This window comes from Sminthopsis crassicaudata, chromosome 5 (assembly GCF_048593235.1).
Source record: "Sminthopsis crassicaudata isolate SCR6 chromosome 5, ASM4859323v1, whole genome shotgun sequence".
Taxonomy (NCBI): Eukaryota; Metazoa; Chordata; class Mammalia; order Dasyuromorphia; family Dasyuridae; genus Sminthopsis; species Sminthopsis crassicaudata.
The window spans coordinates 140,732,295-140,753,851 of NC_133621.1; the positions used below are offsets into that span (position 1 = coordinate 140,732,295).

The 21,557-nt window shown below is 34.8% G+C and overlaps 1 protein-coding gene across 23 annotated transcripts in view; it reads left to right on the forward strand.

Annotated features, from left to right (window-relative positions):
- The window catches only part of NRCAM (neuronal cell adhesion molecule), a 321,288-nt gene that overhangs the window by 253,590 nt on the left and 46,141 nt on the right, over positions 1-21,557 (forward strand). For all 23 annotated transcript variants that reach the window (XM_074268305.1, XM_074268307.1, XM_074268309.1 and 20 more), the window contains 4 exons: positions 15,619-15,762; positions 17,087-17,198; positions 19,508-19,672; positions 19,767-19,916. In XM_074268305.1, the coding sequence (XP_074124406.1) occupies positions 15,619-15,762; positions 17,087-17,198; positions 19,508-19,672; positions 19,767-19,916 (571 nt within the window). The remainder of the gene's footprint in view (positions 1-15,618; positions 15,763-17,086; positions 17,199-19,507; positions 19,673-19,766; positions 19,917-21,557) is intronic.

Below are 21,557 nucleotides of genomic sequence, written 5' to 3' on the forward strand. Positions count from 1 at the left end.
GATTGTTAATATTTCCTTTTTCATGTGCCTCTAGGCACATGAATATCAACTTCTTTCATTTCCAAGGATCATAGGCATTTGTTTGCAAAAGGTCTTATGTGTTCATTTGAAGAAACTTAGGAAAGATTCTTAGAAAGTCTTATAATATTAGAAATTAAATTGCTCTTTAATATTACAAGCAGAAAAAAGAATAGATTGAATAAGCAGGAATGGACCCAATGGATCTATGTTTTGGGAACTAAATTATCCAGACATTTATATAAATCCCCTTTTTTTGAACATTTTGAGTGCTTTTTTTTGTTTTTTGTTTTTTTGCTTTTATTTTTCACCTTCACTTCATCCCCTATGTTCAGTAGATTCATTCCTTATGTGGATTCATGTCAGAAAAAAACACTTTTAAATATTGCTATATAATATCATTGAAAGAGAACTAGATTTGAATTAAGAAAAACAGAGTTCAAATTCAGCCCTAAATCAAATTCAGTCCTGCAACTTGTTGCCTATATGCCATTAAGCAATTCATTGAACCTCCCTCCTAATGTTTCCTGGTCTGTAAAAACAGGTTGGATTTAGTGGCCTTCAAAATCCTAACTGGATGTAAATCCATGACCCTACAGTGTGTTCTGATGATTGTTAAATGAGCTGAGCATTCTATCTATTTCCTTGATACCATCCCTTCCTACCTCCTTTGTGACCAGGATCCTTCAGTCATTTTATCTCTTCCTCTACCCTGGTTCCTACCTTTCCAGTCTTCTCACACTTTGATCCTAAATATACACTCTTCAGTCAATAGCATTGGTTTCCTTCCTCTTCCACAAATAAAGCACTCCATCATTTGACTTTGGGCATTCTCTCAGGCCATCTCCCTGCCTAGCATGTTCTCCCTCCTCCACTCAGAGTACTTAGTTCCCTGGTTCTTTCAGTCCTAGTTACATCCTATTTCCTACAAGAGGCCTTTCCCAACCCCTCTTAATTCTACAGTCTTCCTTCTCTTATTTCCAATTTATTCTGTTTATTTACAGCTTTATGTAAATTTACAGGTTGTGTCTCCCTTCCTTTGCCCTACCCATTACTATATAAACTCCATAAAGGTAGGGACAGTTTTGCCTCTTTTTGTATCCCTAATGCTTAGCATAGTGCCTGGCTTAATAATGGCTTAGTGCCTGGCTTAATAAGTGTTTATTGAGTTGACTCCTTTTCATCAGACTACAAGCATGTTCAAGTCTTTCCTAGGATAAATATATGAATTTGGAAAAAGTAAGAATAGGGAATATATGTGACTTTATTCATATAAAGAAATTCCTGATAAGAAACCCCTCTGACAGTGCAAATTGGCACCTTCTCTGAAATTTGTAGAATTAGAGAGTTGTTAGAGCAGGACTTCTTACATTTTTTTTCCACTCAAGACCCCTTCCTATCAATGAAATTTTTACATGACTCCAAGTATATTGATATATAAAATAGGTGTATAAATCAAACATTTACTGATAATAAATCATAATTTTGTGACCTCCCTTCACATTCAGTTATGCAATTTTATATGGGGTTGTGACCCAGCTAAGAAACTATGGCCTAGAAGACTGAAAAGTTCAGGGACTGGCCAGGATCATCCAGTCTAAATGACTTAGAAGTATAAAATTGAACTCAACTCTTTCTGGCTTTAAAGCCAGCCCTCTTGTCCATTATGCCACAGTATCTTTCTCCCTATTCTTTCTTTACCCTTAAAATTTTTAACAATCTTTCTTTTTACTTCTTATCTCAAGTTATCATTTTTTCTCTCCTATTCCTTCTTAAAGATCTAAAAGGAATATGCTAATTTAATTGTACTAATTGTCTCTATTTTCAACCTCAGTCCCTTGAAATCTGGCTGTTATCCCTACTTCTCCAGTAAAATTGCTCCTTTCAAAGTCACTACCACCGAGAAATTGCCAAATCTAATTATCTTTTCTCAGTCCTCCCCATCTCTAAAGCATTTGACACTGTTAACCTACTGTCTTCTACCTTGGTTTCCATGACACTCCAATTTACTGGTTATCCTCCTCTCTGTTGATCTTGTCATCTCGGTGTTCCTTACTAATTCATCTTCATCCTCCAGCTGCCAAAGTAAGTGTGAAGCCTTGACTCTATTATTGGTCTTCCCTTTTCTCCCTATGTTATCTATTTTGGAAATCACAATTATGTACATGGCCTCAATTATTTTCTCTGTGCCCATGACTTCCAAATCAATATCTCCAGCCCTGACCTTTCCCACATTTACAGCTACTATAGGACATTTCTACCTAGATGCTCTGAATGTTCTGAATATAAACTCAAAGAAACTTATTCAAGATACAGAACCTAATACTGTCAGTTTTAGAAGAAGAAAAAAATTAGTCTGGAGAATCTTTGAAAAGTTCTGGCATTAAGTCATTTTAGCTTGATAAGACTGCCTAGAGTTTGATTTCTGATGGCACAACATTTGAGACATCTAATATCCCTTTAATGCCATCCATCCCCAGACTAGGGAGGAAATAAGTGCCTGAACATGTATATACTTTATTTACACTGATCAATTACTTATAAAACATCCAAACTGGTGGAGCCAGAGGTTCTTTAGGTAATACCCCTTTGGTGTTTTAAATAGTTATTTAAAATAATAAATTTAAATATTATTCATCTTCAAAATAGCCATGAGGTTTGGATATCTGTTTCTGAAAGCTATCTGAATGAAAGATGGTAGGAGCAAATCATGACCTTAGAATATATAGAGAAACTTAGAAAAAAAAAGGAGTTCCAAGATCTGGACAGGGTATAGGGATTTTTCTATTGTAAGCTCTGCTCTTTTTTCCTAATAACCACCCAAGTTTGAACAAGGCACTTAGTTTCTCTGTACCCCTATTTCCTCCTACTCAGAAGGAATATCAGATATCTGCTCTGTCTACTTTGCAAGGTTATTTTGTAGGATGAATAAGAATCTATCTGTAAACATCTTGAAACTTATGCAAAACATTTTTTAAAAAAAAAAGTAAGGTAGTATCTTGCAAGAGTCAATGGAGAGACGAAAAGAGGCTAGCCCAGATAGCATCTAAAATTTTTTTTCTTATTACAAAGGATGATAATGCCGACAAGATTAGAAGGGAAGAGATAAACTGGGAAAAAATTTTACATTCAAAGGTTCTGATAAAGGCCTCATTTCTAAGATATATAGAGAATTAACCCAAATTTATAATAGTTCAAGCCATTCTCCAATTGATAAATGGTCAAAGGAAATGCACAATTTTCAGATGAAATAATTGAAACCATTTCTAGTCATATGAAAGGGTGTTCCAAATTACTATTGATCAAAGAAATGCAAATTAAGACAACTCTAAAATACCACTACACACCTGTCAGATTGGCTAAGATAAAAGGAAAAGATAATGACTTGTTGGAGGAGATGTGGGAAAACTAGACACTAATATATTGTTGGTGGAGTTGTGAAGTGATCCAACCATTCTAGAGAGCAATTTGGAACTATGCCCAAAGAGCTATCAAACTGTGCATACCCTTTGGTCCTGCAGTGTTTCTACTGGGCTTATATCCCAAAGAAATCTTAAAGGAGGAAAAAGGACCCACATGTGCAAAAATATTTGTGGTAGCCTGTTAGGATTACTAAGTGAGAACTAAGGTTGTCTGGATGGTGACAAGGTGAGAATTCAGGTTTTCTGGACAATTACAAGGTGAGAACTCAGGTTGACTTGATAGAGGGGGCAAGCTCATTGGCTGGGGTGGTTCTTCCCAGAAGCCCTTGCATTATCCCACGCCCATTCTCTGGGAGGATAAAAAGAGACAGCACTGGGCGCAGAGAGCAGATCGGCCTGGAGAAGGATAAGAGCTGGAGGAGATTCAGAGCCAGGATTCAAGAAGGAAGACTCTGAATTGCATCAGGCCTGACGGGGCTCTCTGCAGGAAGGGAAGTCACTTCTAAGGACAAGAGTTAACAGCAACTGCCTGGAGACAACGGTTCGTTACAGGAAGAAGAATCTGTCGGAGAGATTTGAGTAGACACAGCAGATCTCTTCCCAGAGAGCGATCCAGCAGCTTCTGGAGACGACAGCTCACTACAGTAGCCCTTTTTGTAGTGTCAAGAAACTGGAAAGTGAGTGGATGTCCACCGGGTGGAGAATGGCTGAATACATTATGGTATATGAATGTAATGGAATATTATTGCTCTGTAAGAAATGGTCAGGAGGATGATTTTAGAGAGGCCTGAAGAGACTTACATGAATTGATGCTAAGTGAACTAAGTGGAACCTGGAGATCATCGTACATAGCAATGGCAAGATTATATGATAATTGATTCTGATGGGTGTGACTCTTTTCAACAGTGAGATGTTTCATGCCAGTTCCAGTATCTTGTGATAGAGAGAGAAATTCAGAGAGCAGAATATGGGGACTGAGTGTGAATCACAATATAGTATTTGCACTCTTTTTGTTGTCAATTGCTTGCATTTTCTTTCTATTTTTTTTTCATTTTTGATCTGATTTTTCTTATGCAGCATAATTGTGGAAATATGTATAGAAGAATGGTGCATTTTTTGTTTTGTTTTGTTTTTGCTGAGGTAATTGGGGTTAAATGTTTGCCCAGGGTCACACAGCTAGGAAGTCACTGAGGCCACACTTGAACTCAGGTCCTTCTCACTTCAGGGCAGGTGTTTTATCTAACATGCCATGCCACTTAGCTACCCCCCTCTTTTTTTAAACATATTTTTGTTTAACATGTTGAACATATATTGGATTACTTGCTTTTTGGAGGAGTGGGAGGGGAAAGGAGGGAAAAATTGAAAACACAAGGTTTTCCAAGAGTAAATGTTGAAAATTATTTATGCATATATTTTGAAAATAAAAAGCTTTAATTAAAAAAAAGACAAAGGTTGAAGGAAAATAGAATTCAGAGAAATACCTACTCCCTCATTTCCTGCCCCACTGACCTCTTCTCTAGAACATGGTAAATCAGATACTCTTCTCTGACTTTGCTTGAGCTGCCAACTGGATGCTAAATTATGGAGGCAGTCAATAGATTAGAAAGAAATGCCTGTCCTATATGAGTATAAGACAGACCTGAGATTCATATCTTCCTCTTTTACTTTCTGTCATCAAGCTATTCTGAATTCTTATTTTTTACTGTTTTTAATCTGATTTTAGTTTAATAATATTAAAAATAATAAGAAGAGACATAATGGAATTTAACTGGCCTTCACAAGGGACTATGGCAATGATAATGTGACTAATTACTCGCTAAGGGCCAATCTTCCTTTCAGGAGAATATTTTCTTATTCTGCTTTATCAATTGAGCCAACACTATGATTTGGAGTTTGTTTGTTCATTGATATAGTAGTGAAAAATACAGAGCTGTTTACTATAATCTCTAAACAGCTTTTTGGTGTATGTTCTTCAAAATGTAATTTATTCATTTGGTTGCTGAATCATTGGATAAGATCTGATATACTATGAGATTTTAGGTAAATTAAAAAAACTTATTGGCTAATTATTTAATAATACTATACTGTGTTCAAGTGAAGTAGTTTTAATTAAATTATCTCCCTAATAATTTGAAAAGTGGTTATGATTTTAACTTATCATGTGTATATTGAACAAATCACTCAACCTCCTCTTTCCCTGTGAAGTTAACATTTGTCCACAGTGTTTGCAGAATCATTACAAGGGAATTTTTCACTTAATGCAGAAAGGTTGGGTATAGTCATACTAAAGAGGAGCTACCTTGTTCTTTAGAAAGTTTACTTAGGAGTGAGGTTGTGGTAGGTCCTGGGATGCTATGAGGATCAGATCCCGGAGGTAGTGGAATAGTCTAGACTGAGAAATGGGAAGCACAGGGACATCAAACTCCAGATTTAAGATTTAAGGGTGATATTACCCTGAGGGAGTTATTACCCCTGGCTTCCCCAACTAGTAAAAGTTCTAGTAGTTTATTGGTTTATCTGGATGAATATGGAGCATTATTCCTTTATTATCATGTTACTATATTCATCAAAGGATTGTCTGTCTAGCCATCCATTTGACAAGAGAAAGGACAGTTTTAGCTTCATGAGTTTTAAGCTTATAAGCAGTAGAACCTTTAAGACAGCTTCAGTGCTTTTATAGCTATAGTGATAACAAAGAGTAAGAAGCATGCTGCTAGCCTGGGAGTACAGTTTCAGTTATCTGCTAGTCAGCATTTTGACAGAGAATAACTAAATGTGGTGAAAGATATTAGACTCATGAGATCTTAGATTTAGAACTGTTGGCACTCTAGAGATCATCCAGTCTTTATTTTATAGATGAAGAAAATGAATCCAAAAAGGTTGTGACTTGCTCAAAATCATATAGCAAGTAAACAAATAAATGATGTGGGGCTTAAATCCAGGTTTTCTAATTCCTGGTTTGGGAAGCAGACACAAGTAAGACACTAATGAAGAATCATTTTAGAAAGGAAAAGGAAAATATAATCAGTAGTGGAAGAGAAAAACCTTTGCTTTTATACTTAAGAGATCATTTTAAAATATTTCCCGTGAGTCTTTGTGTAGCAAAATTTAAAGAAGATAAGATGTACATCATCATCATCATCATCACCTTAACAAGTACTTATAGTGTGCTACTGTATTTAAGGCACTGTGCTAAGCACTTTACAAATGTTATCTCAGTTGATCCTCACAACAACCCTGGGAGGAAGGTACTATTATTATTCTCATTTTACAGATGAGGAGACTGAGGCAAACAGGTTAAATAATTTGCCCAAGGTCACACAGCTAGTGAAGTGTCTGAGACTGGATTTTCATTCATCTTCCTGACATGAAAGCCAATGCTCTATTCATTGTATCACCTAGCTGCCCCCAAATTCTGCATATCTGGAAGGAGTCTCAATTTCAAAGAACCCAGAGAATTGAATTTAATATTATCAGTGGCAATCTTTATCTGGAGATGAGATTTGAAAAAGGGATAGAGAAGAGCATTCAGGCATCAGCCATCAGGAAAGTATTCCCACCCTTGAGGCACTTTGAAATAAGATGAGGTCTGTGAGGAAAACAAAACAGTCAGGGAGACCAAATGGAATGTTTATTGGTTAGTCCACATTTTGACTCTGTGTGATGAATATAGCACAGGAACATGGTCTTACCTTGCAGCTACTTAGGCATTCTGCACAGATTTCCCTGAACATTTTAAAAGGGCACAATTGAGCTAACATCAGCAAAAGTAACTGACTGCAAGAAGTCTTTCATCTAATCTATCAGTAGGAAATGTGTTTGAACCAAGCCATCCATAAGAGATAAATCCACTGCCTCGGTATCTCAAAGACACCCTCAAATAATGAAATTCTAAACATAGAATACTTCAGAAGGAAAAGGCAAAATAAAAAAAATGAAAAGAATCTTGCCTTTTGATTTAATAGTCCATGCCTTCTCTCAGGTGATATCAAAAAAACGTCTATTCTAATGTAAGCAGTTTTCATCTATAGTGTAAGGCCGTTTAGAAAAAAAAAGGATGGTTCATGAAGTATAATGACATTATAAGGCATCTGAGAATGCTTTTTCCACATCCCCATCCAAAAGTCCCGTATAAGCAATTCAAGTGGAATCTCCTAAATTCTGAAATTTTTCTCTGTCCCAAATAGATTATTTGCTAAAACTTGGGCTAGGCAAGCATGTGAAAGGAGTGGTGAGAGTAAGAGTGAACAGGAACTTCCACAGGGGAGGAGCCCTCCTCAGTTATTAGTCAGCAAGGCTTAAATAGCCTTTATGTAGCCTATCCTCTTCTAGCCTGTCTAATAATAAAGTAAAAAAAAAAATACAGTTCATCGCCCAGATGTCTGATATAAATAATAATAGAAAGGAGGAGGAAGAGGAGAAATAACTAATATTTACATAGTGTTTTAAAGTTTGTAAAGCACTTCACTTTATACTTTTTTTAGTGAGATAACCCTTTTACCAAATGTCTTAGTGGTTGGAATCATCGGATAATTATCTAAGGTAAGAGACCTAAGTCTAGTATCTGGACTGATCACAACTTAGCTGTATAAGCCTGACAAGGGCTTATAATTGTTTTTTTGGCCTTAGATTCCTCATTTATAAAATTGCGACAATAATAATCCTGCCTCCTTTTAGGATTATGAAGGGGAAATGAAATAATTCATTTGGTAATTTTAATGTTATAAATATAAATATTATTATTACTTGGTGTAGTATATAACCTACCTAGAAATTGGGAAGACCTGTTTTTAAGTCCTGAGTGCAAATCTTGCCTCTGAAACATATTGGCACTTTAACATGGGCAACTCATTTAATCTCTAGTTTTCTGAGCAGCTCTCTGAATTGAAGAAAAAGTCCTGACTTGTATGAGGAGTCAGGAATTTTCTCATTTGTCCCAGTCTCTACCCAACCCCTTAAAAAATACCATCATTGTGGTGTTAGACAAAGATTAGCCAGCATTATAAAGTTCAGGGACAGAGAGAAAACAGATTTTTAATGAAGGTTTGTTGATTTTACACCAAACAAGAAAAAGGATTCCTTTAAAATATTCCTTTAAAATATTATACTCCAATGACTTGACCTTGCCCCTAGGTCTTTGACTCTGGACCTCTGAAGTGCATATAGTGATTTTATTCTTGAAGTCTTTTTCCCTCCATTGTTCATTTGAATTAAACACTTGACTTAGATCACTAGAATCTCCCTTTGGGACACATGATTTGGGCTGTTGGCAAGATCTATATAACACAGTAGCCCGCAGGTAGTTAGTTAATAAGGCCATACATTTTCACTGGTGTAACACAGTAAGTGGATTTCAAACCTTGGAAAGCTTCCAACTGGACTTCCTTATGCCACTGTGGCTGTTTCTGTTTTCTTGGATTTAGTGGAAATGAAGCTTGTGCCCCCGTGGAGAGATCAGCTTGTTCACTGCTTTTTTGGAAGATATTTTTTGCTGGGAAATATTTTGCCAAACATGAATATCTTGAGACCAGTTGATTGAAATGAAATAGGGAATTTTCAGCAAGATGACTTTTAAGTAATTGACAAAGAACGCAGACATTTTGATAAGTGGATAAGGAAAAAGGTCATATAAAAGCTTTTAAAGTGTTTTCTTTAAAAAAAAAGTTTTCTATCCAAGATGAAGATTTTAAAATGTAGGAACAGTTTCTGGCTTTAGTGACCATCTATCACTTGACCTTCCTTTCTCACTTTGTTGGGGAAATAAGACTTGAGTACTTCAGTGTGGTGTTTCTCTCACTCAGCATGTAACACCAAGCAACATAATTCAAATCCAGAGCTTCCCTTTGGCTTGAAGGATGGACATTAGCTTTTTAAAACTCCTGAAATCATGCTACTGTAAATCACAATGTAGTTTAAAAGGTATTTCTGAAACACAATGCTCAAGCACTGAATCAAGGGAAACTGCTCGAATTCCCTTTTGTAACAAATGAACTGAGACAGCAATTATTTGCCAGCAGACTTTGTGAAGGTCAGGAGATTCAGTTCAACAAGCATTAATACAAAATGTATGGGCAACAAGATGGCACAGTGGATAGAGTTGTAGGCCTGGAGTCAGGAAAATTCACCTTCCTGAATTCAAATCTGACTTCAGTACTAGCTGTGTGATGTTGGGCAAATCCGTTTATCTTATTTGCCTCCATTTCCTTATCTATAAAATGATCTGGAAAAGGAAATGGCAAGATAGTATTTTTGGCAAGGAAACCCCAAATGGAGTCACAATGTGTTAAAACTGAAAAAAAAATATAAAATGTACATTATACTAGACCCTGTAGAAACAAAAATGAAAAAATATTACATAATTCTTGCCCTCAAGGAGCTTACATTCTAAGGGGAATGAAAGGAATATATAGAGAGGCAAGAATAAAGGAGAAAACCCAGACAAAGCATCCAAAGAAAAATTTTTGAAGGGGAGATCATTTTATCTTGGGAGTGTTAGAAGGCAGCATAATGTAGCAAAAAGATCATTGAATTCAAAATTGTAAAACCTCCATTCTAGTTCTAACTCTGATCTTTTCTATATATTTATGAGTGTGGGCAAATCATATTAGAATTCTGTGCCTGTTTAATTATATATAAAAATGAGAATAAATTTCCATTATTTACATCACAGGATGTTGTGAGGAAAGTACTTTATATATTCTAAAAAGCTCACAGAAAAATGTGCTTTACTGTCATGAAACAGCATGTAACATCTAAGCTGGGCCTTAGAGAATTTCAACAATAATAAATAAAAGTGAGTGCATTCCATGTATGGAGAAGCATGTGAGGCCAAAAGAAGGAGGAAGACCAGAATAAGGAGAGTTATACTTTGAAAGGAGAGGAAGAGAGGAATATGAGAGGAATTATGAAGGTGGAATTGTCAGAACTTGTTACCTAACTGAGGTGTTAGGAATGAGGACAAGAGGAGAGTTAAGGGTGTCTATGGTTTTAAACATGAATGAAAGAATGGACTTTATCCTGAATGCCTTTAAATTTAAAATGACTTATTCAATACAACAAATAATTATTAAGAGCAAAATTTTAAAAATCTAGTAGTTTGAAATGCCCTGTGTAAATGCAGAAATATGGCTAATAAATAAAATGAAGTAGACTTCATAATGCAAACAGGCAACTTTTACTTCATAAATACTACTGAGATTTAGTGGGGAGTGGACTGGGGAAGAGAAGTATGATTCAGTCCCATCTTAGTAATTCTCAATCTATCTCTTCTCCACTCACATGTTCACCATCCTACTTCAGACCTTTATCACCTCTTACATGGTCTATTACAAAAGCTTTCCAACTGACCTCCCAGATTGTATTACCTTCTCTTTCCCATCTTTACGTCACACAATTGTCAAAATAATCATATGAGTTAATAGGTCTAACTATATCTGTCCCCAATAACCATCAGTGACTCAAAAATCTTCCATGGTTCTTTATAGATATGATAATATGGTTACATTAGAGAAGTCAGGAAGATAATAAACACCTTTCTATTCATAAAATACTTAGAGTATTGAGTTTTGGAAATAGCATTTTGGGAAGAATCATGTTTAGAAGTACAGACAGGTAGGAGAGCATATCAGCTAACACTACAAACTAGGACTTGATTTATTATCTTATTAATTGTGCAGATTTAAGAAAGTGTTGGGGAAAATTAAATATTACAAGTGAAACTTCTCATATGAATTCACATTACCTTTTCCTCTCCTGACAGCTGGTTGCTAAATATTTACCATCACGCATTGAGTAGAGATTACTTAGAAGTCATCTAATTCATGTCTTCATTTTACAGATAAAGAAATTGAGATTCTGCAAAATAAACTGGATATTTGGGGGCAGGGGATTAAAGAATGTCTTTAAGTATTTTAAGGGCAGTCATATGGAAAACTTAGGCTTTACCTAAGAGGGAGGGCAGAAGTAAGAACAACTCATTGAAGTTGAAACAGGGCAGATTTCTTACAACTGGGGCTACCAAAAGTGGAATGGACTGCTGCATCATATAATCAGTTCTTTTTCTAAGTATCTTCAGGTACAGGCTAGTTGATCACTTGCCAGAATTATCAGAGAAGAGAGTCCTATTCAAGTATCTATTAGTTTAGGTAACTCCCAATATTTTTTGCAACTCTATGATTCTATGATTTTCTAACATGTAACTGGATTCTCATTTTAATTGAAAAAAGGTATGTGAGTGCCATAGGCCAAGATACATAGGGCCCTTGAAAATTGTTCTAGGTTTATATTGATTGCTTACAAAAGATGTGGCAAATCTATTCCTTGACCAGTTCTTGCTCTCTCTCTCATTGATGTTCATTTCTATAGTTTCCTGATAATACCTATATAACCTGTTAAGACTAGGAATATATTCTATATATATGTTTGTATACACTCATCCATCATCAGGATTTCATTCATATTGTTATTATTGTTATATCAAGTAAAGCATTTCACAAAATTTCAGAAATTAGTCATTGATTGTGAATGTATTGCAGAATAATGCCCTTTTAAAGAAAATTTATATTATCCATGGAAGGATCCTTTAAATGAAGGAAACTCAGAAAGGGATTCTCTTAGTAAAGGTTTAAATTGCCCTTGAGTAATTATAATCTATATTGAATGTCCAGGGTAAGATGTCTTAAAAACATTAGAAGTTTTTATAGTATAAATATTGATGAGATTTAGATTTGGGGAACCAAATAAATTAGGGTTCCTGGTGGTCAGGGAATTAAATGAGGTCTAGTGGCAGGTTCAGGGTTCAGGGTAGGTTTGGCTCCCCTGTAATCCCTTGGGATTAAGCACAAGGGTAGGGAGTTTTGGGGACTCCCTTCTGGCGGCACAAGTTCTCTGTAAAGGAATTTACAGACCCAAAAACCTAGATTGATATAAGAGGTTTATTATGGGTATTGGAAGTAAGGTTAAAGTCTGGTTAAGGAAATAGGTGAGGGTAAAGAGAAGATGGCACTGGAAAGAATATTCCAGTGAGCAGAAAGACCTGGTAGTAAAGAAAACTGCCAAGGTCCATCTGCAAAGACCTTAGTTGATGGAAGCTCATTATATTGCTTGTCTTGGTGGAGATTGGGAAATGGGGGCTGGGACAGCCCAAGTTGGCTCAGATCCGATGGGGGCCAGATCTCCTATTGGAATTCAAAGGCTTTTGACCAGGATTTGTGAATCAAAGGTTCTGGCATCCTGGATTGATAATGCATAAGCTAAGAGGGGTTGGGAATTAGAAAAAAATCACAAATCAATAGGAAATACAGTTTCTTAAAGGGACCACAATCCACTTCAATATGACCACAACACTTTGGACTTGATGAAATAAAGAAAGGGTGAAAGACTAACATTTGGTTTGTTTTGGTACATATTACATAGTAAACAGTATGAATGATGTGTTGAAGTTAAGAAAATAATAAAAGATTGTAAGTGTAGAAGTAAACCAATTTCTCTCTCTCTCTTCTTTCTCTCTCTCTTCTCTCTCTCTCTCTCTCTCTCTCTCTCTCTCTCTCTCTCTCTCTCTCTCTCTCTCTCTCTCCCCTTCTCTTTTTTTTTTTTTTAAATCATATCTGGGGTGGAATTGAGTTGATCCACAATATAGTGGTCCAAAGCTATTTACAATGAGAACTGAGGATAACCTAATTGATTTAAATTCTCATAAGCTAATTAATCATTAGTATATAAAGATACTGGATACTCATTTTTGAAATTCATTTAAACATCTCCCATTTCAGGAGAAATTTTAAAATATAATATAATTATTTGATCAAAGGTTTGACACTTATCAGAAAGATCTGTCCAATAGCACAATATTGCTTACACTTGAGAATAACACTGATGTATTTTCATGAAATATTGAGCCCATTCAGTTTCATTCCATTTCAATAGTCACTTTTTATGACTCAGAGATTTTGCTGAAAACCCAATTGTTTTAGAGACATTTTATTCCAATCTATTCTTTCTTTATTGTTCCCAGTTGTTCCTTACCAACCTCCTCACCCAGCAGAGACTTTCTGAGGTCAGAGAGTAGCTTAAACTTAGGTTATCCAAATAATTTGTGGAGCTACTTATGTCTGCTTAAGAAGTATGGATGGGGAATGGGCTTGATATGCATGCATGGGTTCTACCCAGCATCTGAACATAGGACATTATCTTCATTAAGTTGCTTTTCATTCTTCTTCCACTCCTCAGGGATATGAAGATATCATTCTTCTCTTTCTCCTCCCGAAATGTCACTCAGCCATCTCTTCCATGTCTCCCAACTGCTGTTTATAATTATTTTTCAAAAAATAATATATTTACCTGTTTAACTGCAACTATGCCTCTGGGCCAGAGTTAGCTTTAAGAAATTTGTTCAATTCTGCATTCTCGTTTAGTTCTAGGTGTTCTTTTGGAATAGCTGTAATTCTTCCTCATTATCCCCCTTCCACCCCCCCCACCTTGTATCTAAACTAATCCAAATGACTAGACATCAGTCTTTAGAATGTAGTGATATCTCTTAGCTATCAAGGATTATAGAGGAAAAATAAAAAGAAAAAAAAACAGCTGTTACAAGTTCTCTTTAGCTATCAGATGCAGTATCAAGCCTATCACCTTAGCCTTGGTCATTTCAGATTTAGATCATTCTGGAATTTAGCCAAATTTAACCCTTGGCTGCAATAACATGCTAGAATCTTTAAAGGACTAAGAGTTTTGTGAATATAGAAATTTCTAAAGCATAAAAATGTTTCTCATTCCATTGTATTAATTTTTGTTTAGAAGAAGATCTTCTTATAAAAGCACATTTGGGCAAGAGTTACACTGATTCTATATTTGTTAAGTTATACTTTGCTTTGATTTATATATCTTGCTGTCTTGCTATCAATAAAACAGGTTTAGATGACCTCAGAGTTCATTTTATCTGACACCCTTATATTATAAAGCAAGGAATTAAGATCAATGAAATAACACGTCCAAAGTCACACAAGGAGTCACTGACAGAGTCATAGCTGGAGCTTGGAACTTCTGGCTCCAAATCTAGGACCTTTTTCCACTAAGAAACTTAAGTGGGGGGAGGTTCAGAGAAGGACACTGGTATCTGAGTCTTGTGATACATTCACATTTGGAAGGAAGGAATTCTCAAGATAGTATAAGAGACACAATTAGGGAAAGAATGGGCAGGGCTACTCCCACATGTTGTAATACATCCTTTAGCATGGCACATCTTTTCTTTAGGGCCAGGAAAGGTTGAAGCTCAATGATAACTTAAAACTCAGTGTTTGGAAGGAAAGGTAGATTTGGGCAGAACTACATGTATGAAACAAGTGATTCTAAAGGGAAGTCTTCTAGTACAAAGCACACTTGCCCCATTCTATAATGCCCAACTTTTACAAGAAAAATCACAGCACTCTGCATCCTGGATTCATTTTCTTGCTTGAAACATCACTCCAATGTCCTGCTCAACTACTCCCAAAAGACTCAGGACCAGAGAGAGGAACTGGGTCCTGGTAGAGTTACCCAGAGGGTGACCTCTCCCCTTATACACAATAAAAGTAGGGCATGGAGACACAAAATTAACCTGATGAAAGGACAAAGCTCAGCAGTGATAGTAACCATCTTAGAATGGAAGAGTATTTAGAGGTCACTGAATTCAATCTGGATATTTGTAAGATAAGGAAACTATCTGTGCTAGATAGGGGGATCTTGGCTTGATTTTTGTGTCAGAACACAAGAAATCTCTGCTTATCTAAAACCCACATATATTTCAGCTGAACTGTCCTTTCTGAGTATTATACATATTATAAATATTCTTCAGACTGAATCCTATAAGGATAATGCACTTAAGACTGAATAAGTTTTGAAAATGAATAAACTTCTTAGCCCTGCTGATGAATATTGTTTCGACAATATGAAGTAGATTTTTGTTGTGGTTAGGTCATTTCTTCCAACTTTAAAAAATAAAAATCGGATTTAGACTCTGAATAAGCTCCTAAATTAAAAAAAAAAAACCTAAATGTCATGTGGTCTTATTCCTTCAACACTTAAGTTCTGTCTGTATTTTATGAATACTTGATACTATATATTTCCACTCTCATAAACTCATTATTCATTTCTTCAAAGTCAAGCTTAAGGAGAATCTTTTTTTTTTTCCACACCAAAACAGTGGCTCCTGATGATCCCAGCAGAAAAATAGATGGTGATACGATTCTCTTTTCTGATGTTCAAGAAAGCTCCAGTGCTGTTTATCAATGCAATGCTTCAAATGAATATGGATACTTGCTGGCTAATGCATTTGTAAATGTTTTGGGTAAGATATTTCCTCATATTTCATAAGTATGGGGATAGCATTTATATAGTGATTACTATTTGCTGGACTGTGCTAATCTCTTTATAAATATTATCTCATTTGATTCTTACTATAGCACTAAGGGATAGATGCTGCTATTGTCCCCATTTTAACAGTTGAGGAAACTTAAGTAGACAGGTTGTGATTTGCCTAAAATCAGTCCTATTCAATAAACATTTAAGTGCCTACTATGTACTAGGCATCATGCTAAGGCAGGGAAACAATTAACAAAAAGGCAATTCTTGCCCTCAAGGAGTTTACAATCTAAAAAGACACAAAAAAAAGAGGTAGAAAAATGAGGTTGGGGAGACAGCAATGGATATCTTATTCTGTGGAGTTGAAAATAAGCAGAGTGACAGATGTAAAGTGGAATAAATGGAGTCCCATTTCTGCCCTCTCTAAAGATTGAGTAGTAATTCTAAAATCCAGATTTTACTATAATTTCTTCCCTCATATGTGGCAAATATTTAAATTATTCCATACTTTCAATTTTTCATCTGCAAAATGAGAATCATATCCTTGTTCAGAAATATATTCCAAAATATATATTGTTTATTTATGTAAAATGTTTATATAACAACAGAAGAAATGTGATTATATAGGTATTTTTTGAGATTTACATTTCATATACTTTTGTAACTGACATTACAGGAAAGCAATAAGCTTATTTCTAATATTGTACCCAACAAGGAATTTTTAAAAATTCTTACTCATTTTTCTCCAGAAGTTGTCTAATAATAGTAGAAGATTTTTTTTCTTTAATTACTCAAGGTTTGATTTTCACTTTTCAAAACCAAAACAAAAGACAGGAAATGTTTTCAGTATCTGAGATACTTCACAGTAGAGATTCCTAATCTGAAGTCCATGACCTCTTTTATTTAAGTGTATTCCTTGTAATACGATATATTTTATTTGTTTAAGGAGGGGGTTCATTGACTTAATCAGAATTGTCAAAAGGGTTTATGACTCTCAGAAGTGTTTTAGAAATAGAAAATTCAACATTTAACTTTGGAAAGATAATTAAGCCACAAGTCTTAATGAGTGTTGGATACCAGGATATTTTGTCTTTTTTTTAACATCCCTTTTGCTAATTTCTTAATAAACACAGAATATATTTAGAATTCTGTAATTTTCTAAGCTAACATTTCAACTTGTAGCAGGGTCAGTTCTTAGATAGCAGGATTCAACATGATGCTGGGCAAGAAAATAAAAATTGATTACTATAGATGACTAAGTGTTGAATCTTAAATTTGTCTTTTTTTTTTTTTTTTTTTCCTATTTTTAGCCGAACCACCACGGATACTCACTGAAGCCAATTTGCACTATCAGGTCATTACAGATAGGCCTGCTATGTTAGATTGTGCTTTCTTTGGTTCTCCCATTCCTACCATCAAATGGTAAGGAGCAGTACTTATTTTTAAAAAGTTAAGATATGTTTTCCTTCATTTTTCTTTTTCCCCTCTTTTATTAGTTTTTTTAAATGAAAAAACAATGTTTCATTAACCTACAAATCAATCTTTAACATAAAATAAAAAGAATATAATATATAGATAATAGCTTGTAAAAATAAACAAATTAATGATATTAATGTAGTATGTTTTGAGTACAAAACTCAAAATGTGGTATTCTTAACCTTTCAAAAGTTTTCATAGATTGTAGAGATTTTCACCTATAAAAAAAAGTTGTCCTGTTATTAAAAAGGTAAAAGGTATAAACTAATGCCCAATGTTATCTCAAAACTGTGCATAAGATAAGAAAAGCTTAAGGATAAGCTTTATGGTCAAAACAAAAGATAACCAAATGGATAGTTCTCATGTTCCACTGATTTCTTCCCAGAGACAAGAAAAGGAGAAGAAAACCCACATTATACTGAGGAGATGTCTTGTGGTAAATTTAGAATATCTAAATTAAATCACATAAAATAGGCAGATAAACCTGAATGTGTTGTGACAGTTCTCCTGGAAAGAATACCACATCAGTGAGCTTTCACATTCATTGGAGTGCTCTCTGTGGACAGCCTCTGAACAAAAATCTGTACATTTAAAAATATTAACTATCTTCACAAGTGTCCTATTCTAATGCCTAATTATGTCATGGAAATAATCTTGGACTCCCAAAAGCTAAACCAATTGACTGAAACTTTGAAGAAAAAGCTAGACAGGCTTCAGATAAATTCTTGCATACATACTATACCTGCTATTTGAGCACCTACCCAACTAGATCGAAACAAATCTCATTATCATGGGGGATGACATTTTGGTACAATGGAAGGACCACCAGCTGTGTAGTCAGAGAACCTGAGTTCCTCTCTTATCTCTTAATATTCACTTTCTGTGCGATCTTGGACAAGTGAATTAACCTCCATTGGCTCCAGGTTCCTCATCTTTAAAATGAAGGGGTTGGATTAAATGGCCTCCTAGCTTCCAGATTCAGATTTATGATTATTTAAACAAAAAGTTGGTCACTAAGGACAAATTCTCAGACCATGATGACTCATGAAAAAAAAAAAAGGCAACTTGAAGAATTAGAGAGAAGGTATTCCCTGGGGGTGAGGTGATAAAGTCTAGAGAGTCAGAATAATGATTGGGAGAAAATGATGTATGCTTGGGACAGAATGCACTAATTGGAGAAGGTAATCTGCCGACTCTAGTTCCATTGCTTTTCCTACTGGAAAATACTATACCATACTATCCACAGCTGTCCAACAATGGAACAAGCTGCCCTATGGGAAAGTAAATCCTTATAAGTGATGCTATAGGAGTAATGTAGTACCATTGAAGGCAGTACTTCATGTTTGGGAAGTTGGACTAGAGTAAACTCTAAAATTCTTTTCATCTCTAAGATTCTGAGGCCGTGATCTTTTACTCTTTCACATGCTTTCTACTCTTTCCCTCAGCTATTTACATTTATACCCTCATATACTCCTAATCAAGACTTATCATCATTTTCTCCTGAATATTTTGGCCTAAATAAATGCAGACAGGAAAGTGAGAGCAGTTGCTCCAGAAAGAGCATCTAAGAAAGGAAAGGAATAACTAGATTCTGGGATACAAAAGTCTGACACATAAATAGGAATTGGGAATAGTGGTCTCCCCAGTAAATATGATTATGACACCACTGCCACATATATGGCCTCCTTTTCCAGTTCTCCTTTTCACTTATCCATATTATCTTTCCAGGTTCAGAAAGAATACAATATACCACTTACTTTCATTGATATTGCCTTACATAAGTCCCTACCCACATCTTCCCAAGCATCCTTTCTATATTATCACTGGAATCTCTCAGTTACCTTGTTGCTAGCAGAAGAAGTTATATGTTAAAATAGAATTAACATTTTCTTTTAGGAACTATGGGGGAATAACTTCACAGAGAGCAGTTTTCATTTTGCCAAACTTATAATCATTAAAAAAATTTTTTTTTACTTATATGCCAGTGACTATTTTTTTTAAAATGTACCTAAATATGTATAAAATCAAGCTGTCTAATATACTCAACTTTTTCCAGACCTTATTTAATTTTACCAAAGGTATATATATAGACTTTCTTGTTTGTAAAAGAAGCAAGAACGTTCATAGGCATCATAATTGTGCCCAATTGCACATGAAATTTAACACATTTGCTTTGATCTTTAAAAAATAACTTTATGTGTCTGAGTTTAAATGAATGTTGAATATTGTTTCTTCATGTTCATTTTGATACCTAGGTTTAAGGGAACAAAAGGAAGTGTTCTCCAAGAGAACACATACATATTTCATGACAATGGAACTTTGGAAATTCCCGTGGCCCAGAAGGATAGTGCAGGCACATATACGTGTGTAGTAAGAAACAAATTAGGGATGGCAAAAAATGATGTTCATCTAGAAATCAAAAGGTAAGTAAAATGTACTTGATTTTTAAGTGGTATGTAATGTCAAGCAAGTTTTCTACTTTAACAAATGGTTAAAAATAACTTTATAAATTTCAGAGCCAACCAGAATCATTAAACATCCTGAATATAAAGTTGTACAGAGAGGTGGCAAAGTTTCCTTTGAATGCAAAGTGAAACATGATCCAACTTTAATAGCTACTCTCACATGGCTGAAGGATAATGGTGAGCTGCCAAATGATGGAAGGTATTTGCAAAAAGATTTTTTTCTCACAAATTTCGGATTAATTTTCTGTTCTCTTTTGTCCCATGAACTCAAAATACCTACTGATTCTTGACTTTTTATAGTTTTTACATGATGATTTTATTTTTTTGCTTTAAAAGTTGATATTCCAAGAATATATAAATATTTTATTATGGTATATATTATTATGTCCTATTTATTCTGTTTCTCTTCTGAAATATGTTGTCTTGTAAGAGACTGACCAAAAAATACTCACTTTGTCTATATCTTTATATCTGTGGGTCTTTTTGAAGTTTAAGTTGGGGCAGGGGTAGAACCTTTAAGTTCTGGATATTAATCTACTTTGTATCTCTCAAGAGCATAGAATTTTACATAAATGTTTTATGATCATTATAATCAGGGATATAATCCTAATAATTACTAAAGGGTTTTTTATTTTGATCCAGACCACATGGATAGAATGCTACACCTCTGAATTCAAGAAGACTGAGTTAAAATCCATGCTCAGATACTTTTTAGCTATCTGACTCTAAGCAAGTACCTCTGTGTGCCTCAGTTTCTCCTTCTGCAAAATGAGGTTCATAAGAGCTTCTACCTCCCAGAGTTGTTGTGTGGATAAAAAGTCTAAATATTTGTAAAGCACTTTGGAAATCTTAAAGAATTATATAAATGCTATTATCATTATCATTAATATCATAGAATAAAAAACAATAAGCCAGGATCTGATGTCTCATGTTATACTATATATATATATATATATATATACATATATATATATATATATATGTGTGTGTGTGTGTGTGTGTGTGTGTGTGTGTGTGTGTGTGTGTGTGTGTATGTGTATCATAAGAATTATTATTATTTGTTGATTAGTTTGATTTTGTTTTAATTAAAACCAGTGGAACAACAAGCAGGAATTTTTTAGATCTTAACATTTAAAAAGGCATGGTGGCAGCTTTGGTGTTCTTGACAAGTTATGGGTAGAGAGTAAAGCTCTCCTTTGCTATAGTTATCCAAATAGTTTGTTTAAAAACCATTTTTCATTTTTTGTGAATACCATTGCCCTCTTCTGGACAGAATGTCACCTCCTTTTTAGACGATGGCAGAAAATATATACATCTGTTCCTTGAATGTTACCTAGTGATACTTACATTTGTTCTTAGTCAAAAGGTAGAGAAATTTGCTAATAAGCTTCCAATATAATTCTGTAATACTTTTAAGCCTGGGTGTCCTCCTCTCTCTCTCTCTCTCTCTTTCTCTCTCTCTCTCTCTCTCTCTCTCTCTCTCTCTCTCTCTCTTCTCTCATCTTCTTCCCCCTCTCTCAGATTTTTATGTTAGAAACATAGTGATGAAAGACAGAAATTATCTGAATGTATCAAAAAAAAGAGAAAACAACCCTAGTTAGGTCTGATAAAATTTAACTTCAAAACAATTTAAGTACAAATATATAGATATCTTTGTTTTCAAACCAAACAGAAATTCTAAAAAAATATTTAGTATGCTTAGATCAAATTCTTGGGAAAACTAGTTGTTGCTATATTTCCATCCCTCTTGTCGATAAACCAAGTTTTCTTTTCTATTCTCACTTTTTTTTTCTCTAGGGAGCATACACATCTTGACTATCACTCATAATAGACAGTAAAT